This window comes from Oryctolagus cuniculus, chromosome 8 (assembly GCF_964237555.1).
Source record: "Oryctolagus cuniculus chromosome 8, mOryCun1.1, whole genome shotgun sequence".
Taxonomy (NCBI): Eukaryota; Metazoa; Chordata; class Mammalia; order Lagomorpha; family Leporidae; genus Oryctolagus; species Oryctolagus cuniculus.
The window spans coordinates 88,773,197-88,782,553 of NC_091439.1; the positions used below are offsets into that span (position 1 = coordinate 88,773,197).

The window sequence follows — 9,357 nt, forward strand, 5'->3', positions numbered from 1 at the left end:
TATGCCCCAGGCAGCTTTCTGATGAGACCTTGGTTTGTCTCCAAGGAGATGGTACTGATCTGCCAGCCAGGGCATTCTGGCCTACTTGAGCCCTGTTGCCTCTCACTGTAGGTGAACCACGCACGAGCCTCTGAGAGCTTGCTGACTACAGTGCACTCCCCAGAGGCCAACGTTCAGGACACAGACTTGAGGCATCTTCAGGGTTGACCACATGGTGGTGGGGAACTGTTCCCTAGACTACAGCCCGTGGCCAGTTAGGAGTCTGACCCTACAGACACGCCAGCCTCACTTCAACCTTTCTCACAGAAACACAAGCATTGCTTTTACCAAAAGACTGAAAGATGTGATTACATACAAGGAAGAGGAATCATTTTATTTTGAATTATAATCTATTATCACTTCAGAAAGATCCATTTCAGAAAACATCCAAAGGATGTTGACTTACCAATAAAAAAGCAAGTCATCAATGTATGATTTATAATACAGAATACACAATAAATTATATTTACATGCAATGACTACACTATCGCGCACACACAAGGTATAAAAATACAGCATTTTATGTACATTTTTAAAGATTTACATTTTCATGTACACTTTATAAAGTTAAAAATCCTCTGCACAAAATCTTCTGTGTACAGAGTTGATATATTCTCATTCTATGGCTGTATCACCACACAGATTTGCTTAAACTATAATACTACCAACATTTCGCATGTTTACTTCATGTTCATTCTTGGCACCCATACACTAACACGTTTTCGAAATGTGAATTTCAAAGGAAATAAAACATAACCATGCAGATATCTTTTCATATAAGAAAATGAGAAAATGTGCTATAGATCAACATTTATCAATTCCATAGTTACCTAGTTCTGGCCCAACTTCCTGTATTGCTTTCATACAGGTACATGCAAAACTAGCAGTTTATGGATTTTTATTTAAAATAACATTAAAGTAATACTACAGTCTGACAATACTTATGCATTAAGAATGCAAAGACCTAAGAGCCCTAGCCTGTTGATTTTTTTTCTGCTTTAGCAGAAACCTCAAGTAAACATTACATACTAAAATTCACAGAAATGTCAATATTGTAATTCCTAACTTTTTAAGATCTGCATCAGTACACTGATCATTTAAAAAGCAAAACGACGACAAAACAGCTGTTGGACATGTAAGAGTACTGTGTATTCCATTGTGAGAACAGGGGAAGGGAGCGTCTGGGTCCACTAGAGCTGGACCCACTGTCCCTGTTCAGGAAGCACGTGCACACTTCCAGTCTGTGTCAACAGATACCTGAAGGCTTTGTAAAAAGGTGAGGATAAGTTATACTATTTGTCTTTAAAAATGTTGAAGTAACAAAGGTATCAGCACCTCCCTTCCTCCCCTAAGTAGCTAAAGATCAACGAGAAAAATAAAGTGCCAATGTCCAAAGTATTGTTAACTGTTTAAGAGGCACTAACCCATTTGATGGCTTAGGATTAAATATGAAAATAGGTCACATCTGATCTGAATAATAAATAGCAGTCAGGTACTCCAGTCCATGTAACTCCTGGGTGGAAGAGGGGGGGTGCTGGACTGAGCACTACCTACTCCCCCTGAATAGCGCTGAAGCCTGTGACACACCCTTTAAATTCTGACCCAGAGTGAAGAGACTTCTAGGACGGGAAGCACAGCGTCTGCGCCACTGTGAGGTTGAAAAAGAAGGTGCACTCTTGATCGCTGGGAGAACTGCTGAGGCTCTCTTCTCCGCTACTCATGTCTTCACCAGAGTCCTCACTGAGCGGGGAGAGAGACCAAGAGGACACCATGACTTACAGCACACGAATGCTTCACAGCGAAACAAACCTGAACCTGCCATGGTCTACGGGAGGACCTCTCTCTAGTCCTTGAAGTTCTGTAAGCAGAATTTAAGCTGTAGAGACAATTTAACTTACAGGGACTTCGTGGTCTACTGTAATCTGACCAGGAAATACAGATTCTAAGAGGTTTAAACAAATGACTATTTGCCAAACTATTCGTGTGTCAATTGGTAACTATAGCCGTAACTAACAATATTATAAGTATTTTAAACCCAATAAATGCAAACCAAAGATGACACATTTATTGCGTGGTCTATTTATAGAGATGTAGTTCTGGAATCAATAATTGCATTACTCTTACGCTCAAATACCAAACCAAGAAACTAACAAGTAAAACAATAGAACTTCTGGGCCTTTGTCTCTATAGCATAAAAATATAAAATTCACTTTGCAAACAACTTGGCTTGGACTAAAACAATGACCTCTGACAAGACCCTGAGAGCATCCACAGAAGACTGGCCCATTAGCAGGAGGGTTCTGTCTTCCAGCCATGCCCCTCGGTCTCTTCCTCAAGCATGGTAGTAGAAACACTAATACCACGAAAAAACCCGGAACCCTTCAGTTTCGTTTCACTTTATAAACTAAACTACATTTCAAAGGGGAAGGGAAATGGGGGAGATTAAAAAAGACTAAAGGAGAGAGGCCCTGTTTTACTTATCGCCTTTCTGCTTAACTGTCACCTGCAGACACAGTGCTGACAGTCGGAGCCCTCTCTGCCGACCTCTGTAATGCGCTCAGGCTATATCCTGAGCACCACGTCAGAAACGGCCTGCAGCAGTGAGCTTAGCTGAGGAAGCTGCTCACCTCTCACTCTCGTCGAAACAGCCGCCCTCCGGGATGGTGGGCAGCTCGGGCACACTGTAGTAGCTGTTGTGCAGGTTCTGGGCTGTGCGCCTGGACACGATCCAAACCAACTTCTTGAGATCGGGTTTGCAGCATTCAGGAGAGGAATACTCAGCTAGGCATTTAGAGACTAACTCCCTCCAGTAAAAGAACTCCGTGTCATTTATCTGGAAAAAAATTATTATAATGAAGAGGTTACAGCAGTTCTCAAACCCTGGTGCTCCTTAGCACTGTGGGACAATCTATTTAAAAAAATCTTGATGCTTGGCTCTCATTTCCAGATATTCTGATTTCATTGGTAAGGTGTGCAGCCTGGGCATCAAGATTTCTAAGTTCCCCAGGTGATTACAATATGCACCACCTGCTTTGAGGACGCGTACTATAAGTAGAAATTACATGGGATTCAGGACACAGAGCTCTGCCTATTCTAAGAAAGCACAATAGACCCATAAACATGAGGTCTATTAATAAATCCACCACCAACTCAACTCTTTAATAGTTCCAATTCAAAAGAATTTCACATTCCTCTAGTTGCAGAACCATTCAGCTACAAAAAGCTAAGTTGTTTTCAGTAGCAAAGCCTCATCTGGATTGCTAATAATATAATTTATGTTACCACACCAGATACAAACTAAAGGAGATGTTGGCAACAGGAAGAGAAGAGGAATTTCCCAAAAGGACACAGTTCCCCAGCACTGGGAGCGCCCCTCTTCACCTCACAGAATCAATCTGCACTGAAGGCACTTCTGGATAGCGCTCTCAATGAAAAATTCAGATGAAAACCCAAATAAATCATGATTCAAACAAAAGCTGGAAGCCATCTATGTTACAAAGAAAATGCGTCATGTCCCACGTACTTTCACCCCAAAGAGGAGGTTTCTACACATCCTTCTAATCGAGCTCTATCTAATCCCTTGGTAATCCAGCTTTTCCCACTCCCACCTCGCCACACACAAGCAGGTATTCCATGACCCCCTTCCAATGTTCATGACAAGGACCTCTTATCAAATCCAGCTCTCTCGACCACCTCCTTCCTAAACCTGTTGCTGTCGGTGCTTTCTTGTCTGCATGTACCACTCTTCACTAGGCTCAGAGCAGGACAAGCGCCAGTGTGGCCCCACCCACAAAGGACTCTACAGGTTTTCTGTTTCAACTACCTACATCTCCAACCAGGACTCATCCTCCAATCTGTGATCCCAGACTGCCAAATGCCCACTACAACATCCACCTGCCTGGGTATACAAGCACATAAAATCGTACTTCTTCCATCATTGACTTTTCCCAAACTTCCTGCCAGTGATGACAATACTCTCTCCCGCTGGGTACAAATCTTGGTCATTCGTGATTCCTCCCCTCATCTCCATGCCTGGCAACGGATACTGCTGTCAAGCTGGAGACCCTAATTCCTGCCACTATCACTTAGTCCATCTATACGCCCACCCTAAAGCGACTGCCCAAACCCCTCCAGTCCACAATGTCTTGGCCACAAACATTTGCTGTACACATCTTTTGAACCACCAAAGCTGTTACAGGCCATCAGGCCATCATGTCTGTACTGGTCTGGGATAACAAAAGCCTATATCTGCCCTACATCTTAGATAGCAAAATCCCAAAGCAGGATAATTCACTATTATCTGCCATGGAGACAGAAAACAGTTGAGAGAACAAACCACTGCATGTTAGTTTCTGTTTCCCCCAACTAGGCTAGCTTGAGGAGGACTGTGCTTTCCTTGTACCCTTCTTTGTGACTGCAAAAACGGACTGGCTTGGCCTACTGATGCTGTGGCTGACGCTGCTTTGGTAATCCCACCAGTGGATGAAGATTCCCTCCACAGATATGACGGGATGCTACCTTTTCCATTAGTGTGTTGCTAAGTCTCCTTCCTAGAACAATTTTAGAACACTGTGCTTATGGCAACATACACAGCTGTATTATCTGGTATGGAACACCAGCAGGTTTTCCAGTTTAATACTATTTAGATTAAAGCTGCATTTTGAAAAACTTCGACCCTTGCGATACAAGAAAAATGAATATAACAGTTCAGAGTCCTCTTCAAGCTAGCCAGGTTGGGGGAAACAGAAACATGCAGTGGTTTGTTCTCTCATCTGTTTTGTCTCCATGGCAGAAAATAGTGAATTATCCTGCTTTGGGATTTTGCTATCTAAGATGTAGGGCAGATGTAGGCTTTTGTTATCCCAGACCAGTACAGAAAAACGTTGACCCTTGAGATACAAGAAAAATGAATATAACAGTTCAGAGTCCCGTAAAGTAATTAACATTTAAGTTGCTACAGGAAAGAAAAAAATTAGGAAGGAAATTTGGTTTAAGACATACAGACTGCAGATATTTACCTTGGAATGTTTTTTAACAAGCAGGAGAATTTCCAGTAAGTCAACAGATTTCAAAGTTTCTACTTCCAAATTGAGAAGGCACAAAGCTAATACTGATGGCTACAAGAAAAAAAAAGGCAAAGTAACTATTTTTCCCAAGTTCAAGACAGAAATGGTGAGAGGTGAACAAGAAGTCAACCTACTTTAGCTTTTGAAAAGACGAGTCGGCAGCTGCAAGCTTTCAGCTGGGCTTCTAGCTTATCGAGGTTCAGGCTTTCTTTCCTACATGACACAAAGAAACGACACCGAGTTCTTAAACATCCAAAGGCTTAAATGAGTTTTAGGACTTGCCACTAAAAATCCCATTTATAACAGTGTAAAATTTCATTGGCATGCTAATTCTTTATTGTTAGCTAGAGCAATGTTTACAGCACAAAACTGTTTCTAATCTCACTGACCTTTCTGAAGTGTGACAAAGTAGAATGGTATGGTATAAGTGCAAAAAGTTTAAGGCAGTAGTAGCTTCCAATTCATAGTGCAATTTCTCTGAAATGATCTTTTCCATCCGCTTTATGTCAGAGGCAGTGCATTTACACTGACTAATCCGGATTACATCATGAGTGGATGGAACGTTGCATTCTTCTTCAACGATTCTAGCAGCCAGCAAAAAACAACACACTCCAATGCAAGACAAATGTTTAGGTTTCACCTGAAAAACAAAACAAAAAAAGGCTTTAAGAGCTGTCACTTTGATTTAGCAAAGTAGACCATTCAAAGTATGTTGTAACAACGCCTCTACAACTAAGAACAGTCAGGCTGCTTCCCTTACGCCTTTCCTCCTTCAGCCACATTGTACTCATTTTTGCATTTTCAGGACTCTTAATCCTTTTTTTAAAAAAAAAGCATTTTAATCATTAAAACTATGGAACTTAAATTTAAATCTAGGTAATAAAAACGCAGGCTCAGAAGCTAGATTTCTAGCAGTGAGCTACCTTTTGCATTTGAGACTTCTGAAATTTAGCATAGCATGATCTCTCCCCAAATACATTAAGCCTCTCAACATCAAAACAAATGGTACTTCTGAGAAAGTAAAAATTTTTTATGAAAAAATATCTACCGATCATTCTGTACTTCAATGCAATTTTACCCGAGAGAAAACCCACATCAGCTGTGCAGAGTGGGGCACATGTAAACGCTGCCAGAGACAGATGGCCGCCCTCTTCTTCCCAGTGCCCTGAAGGCTGCCCCAGCAGCTGACAGCAATCCTACTGGCAGAAAATCGCATCTTCCTAACAGTTGCTACTGATGGTTCATAAGACTGTGACTCTCTGCTTAGAAAAGGTCGCAGGAAAGGCAGCGGGTCACCTCTAATAAACGGCTACACTGCCTTGGTCCTGTCTCAGCATTAAAAACATCTAGGCTCCCACAGAAACGTGACTGCGAGATGGAACCAGGAACACTTTATTTTGAGGACATGCATAGCAAGTAGCTAAAAAGTCTTTGTCACATCTTCAAAAACAAAGTATTTAAGAGGTACAGCAGAAACTTAAGACACAACAATACACTTCATTTTGTAGTCTCTCAGTCTGGCACTACTGGTCACAATTCTAACTATTACCAGTGGCTGTGTACGCTGGGCATTACCACATCCATTTGGTATTTACTGAACCCTCGTGCACTAGGCATTCTGCTAGGTGCTAGGCATACAAAAATGAAGTATTTATTCAAATGATTCGATACCTTCATAAGAGCCAAGAATCTGTCCAAAATATTGACAGCCAGCACAAAGGTTTCAGTGCAAGATCCAAAAAAGTTAGTCAAACTCCTTAAGTCTTCTACTTTGGCATTTCTCAATCTTGGACACAAAGTGTTATCATTCTGCAACAAAAAACAAGAGCCAACGTTTATGAAGGAAGCACACAGTACACACAGAGTCAAAGAGCAAGGTAATTTTCTCTCCTTAAAACTCTATATGGTGGGGGAAGGGTAACATCACTGCCCCAAAGCTGCACAGTCGAGCAGATGCAGGTAAATCGCTGCTTCTAAATACCCGGCACACAACTCCACCAATTCAACAGGAAGTGCACTGTTGCCACATTCCAGACGGCTATGGCAGATACAGTACAACTGTTTAGAATGGAGACAAGGATTCTTTACTTCTGTTTCCCTAGGATCGTTTAAGATCCTACTAAAGCAAGTGTTTCACAGGCGGGGGTATCCGCACAAAAGAAGCGCAGAGCCTCCGGAGCCCCCCCCCCCCCCCCCGCTGCGAGCGGGGCGCACGTTCGAAGGGCCCCTTGTCTGCACTTGGTACCATCGTTCTCGCTAGGAAGCACAATCCCGTTTCCTGATCTTAATACTCCAGGAACACCAAGCTGGGTCTTAGCAGCTGCAAGCTGCAGTCTCCCTTCAACTGGGGGGGAGGAGGCGACCCCCGCCTGCACACTTACCTCCGGCGTGGCCTCGATCAAGCTCAGCCCTTTCTCTCGAGGCTGGAATCTTTGTTCTTGATCCAGGTACAGGTTCAACAATCCAAGGAGCTGAACTCCTTTCCGATCTGCCAAGTACTCTACCCCCAGATCCTTCATCTGCGGGCAGAGAGAACCACAGAGAGAGTGTAACCTGGGGGAGAGCGGGGGCCGACACCTCCGGCGAGGGGCGACGAGCCGGAGAGGGGACCAGCCGCGTCTGCAGAACCCCGGGGCAAGGCTCTCCCACGGCCAGGGAGGTGCGGTCACGTCCACCGGCCAGCTCTGGGTCAGACCGGCCAGCTCCGGCCTCTGGACGGGTCTGAACCAGCAAACTGTCCGCGGCGGCTGGCGCTGTCCCCAGGCTCCGCCCCAGCTGAGGCCGCGCAGGGAGGGGCTTCTAACCCGGGGTCTGCACCGGGGACCGCGACCACCGCGGGTCTGGGGGTGGGGCGCAGCACAATAGGGAGGGGGGAGGGAGGTCTCCGCACTGAACAAAGAAGCGGAGGGAGGGGCCTCGGCCTTGGCCCCGCCCCGCCTGCCCTCCCGCAGGGCCCAGCTGCCCGAGCCCCCTCCCCGGCGTCCAGCCCCCGAGGGCTCCCCGTCCGCGCACAGCCGAGGGGCAGGCACCCCTGTGTCCACCCGGCAGGGACCGGCGGGGGCCGGGACAGCTCCGGGTCTCGGCACTGACAGCCGTGCGGAGCGCTGGGGCTGTCAGTGCGTCAAGCACCACCCCAAGCCGGCGACAGCCCGAAGCACAGCGAGGGGACCTCGGGGCGGAGAGCACGGCCCATGTCGCCGCTCCACAGGCTCACCGCGGCGGGCATGGCGGCAAGACTGCCCGGCAGCTCCCGGGGTGCGGGGCCTGCACCCGCCCTCCCCCACCACGAACAAAGAAACGCAGCTGCGCCCGCTCACTCACCGCGCCGGAGGAGCGCCCGCACCGGCCCGCCGCCGTCCGGAGGGCCCTGGGCGCGGCGGGGGGCGTCCGGTCCTGTCTCGGGTCGGGTCGGCGACCCTCCGCCTCAGCGATGCCCTGAGGCCCGCATCCGACCCTTTCCGCCCGCCGCGGCCGCCTCGGCCTCACAGCCCCGGCTCCATCCCGCTGCCTGCGCGCCCGGCCTCCGCGGGGGCGCCGCACCGGCCCTCGAGCCCCGCGCCTGCACGGGCACCGCTGCCGCCGCCGCCGCCTCGGCCGGGCCCTAGCAAACCCCTTGTTTTTGTTTTGAGTTTTCCGACGCCCCCAAGGGGGCGGGGCACGTGACTCCCCGCGGAGGGATCCTCCACTTCCTCAACCGACTTCGAAAAAGAGTCCCGCTCCTAAGGCCCTGTCCCCGGCCTCTGCTGGGCACTCCTCGGCCTTTCAGAGCCAGTCCTCCCTGCCGGTTCCCGGCGGAGGGTGGACCCTGGGCGGCGGCCTTTGTTCCGCGATTGAAGCCGAGAGGCACGGAAGGGCGGCGAGAAGGCGAGGTGGCGGAAGGAGATCCATCCCGGACGCACTGCACCCTTTAAAGGTCCCTGATTTGTTTTGCTTTCGCTGTTTTGAAAAGTCCGCCCAAAGTAGCAGGCTCTCTGATTGGATGCGGGCGGGGCGAGCGGAGTGTCGAGGACCTGATTCACTCTCCAATCTCGATTGGCTGCCTGATTAGGCTTTGGGCCCTCTGATTGGCTGTCGCCGTAATCGGAGCCTCTGTCTTCCTAGGGGCCTTAGCAACTCAGGAGCCCGGATTGCGCATGCGTGGTGGGCGGCTCAGCAGGCACTGGGTTACCTGCCCCGCGGGGCTGTCTTTTGCCGCCCCGCTGCGTCCGCCAATCCTCGGGGGAACGCTGTGCTTCAGTCTCTTCCCTCAGAG

At 47.8% G+C, this 9,357-nt stretch overlaps 1 protein-coding gene across 1 annotated transcript; it reads right to left on the bottom strand.

Annotated features, from left to right (window-relative positions):
* Positions 1-347: 347 nt before the first annotated feature.
* Positions 348-8,560, bottom strand: CCNG2 (cyclin G2). The gene is made up of 8 exons (XM_002717097.5): positions 8,427-8,560; positions 7,487-7,624; positions 6,777-6,914; positions 5,495-5,745; positions 5,240-5,318; positions 5,058-5,156; positions 2,667-2,872; positions 348-1,779 (listed from the first exon to the last, which is right to left on the bottom strand). Exons 2-8 carry the CDS (start codon positions 7,622-7,624, stop codon positions 1,659-1,661), a joined length of 1,032 nt encoding a protein of 343 aa, XP_002717143.1. The 5' UTR covers positions 8,427-8,560; the 3' UTR covers positions 348-1,658.
* Positions 8,561-9,357: the final 797 nt, after the last annotated feature.

Coding starts and splice junctions, on each gene's coding strand:
- CCNG2 (XM_002717097.5), bottom strand. CDS start 7,624: ATGAAGGATCTGGGGGTAGAGTACTTGGCAGATCGGAAAGGAGTTCAG. Junction 5,746..6,776: donor GATTCTTGGCTCTTATGAAG/GTATCGAATCAT, acceptor TTTGTTTTTCAG/GTGAAACCTAAACATTTGTC. Junction 5,319..5,494: donor CTTTGTCACACTTCAGAAAG/GTCAGTGAGATT, acceptor TGTGTCATGTAG/GAAAGAAAGCCTGAACCTCG.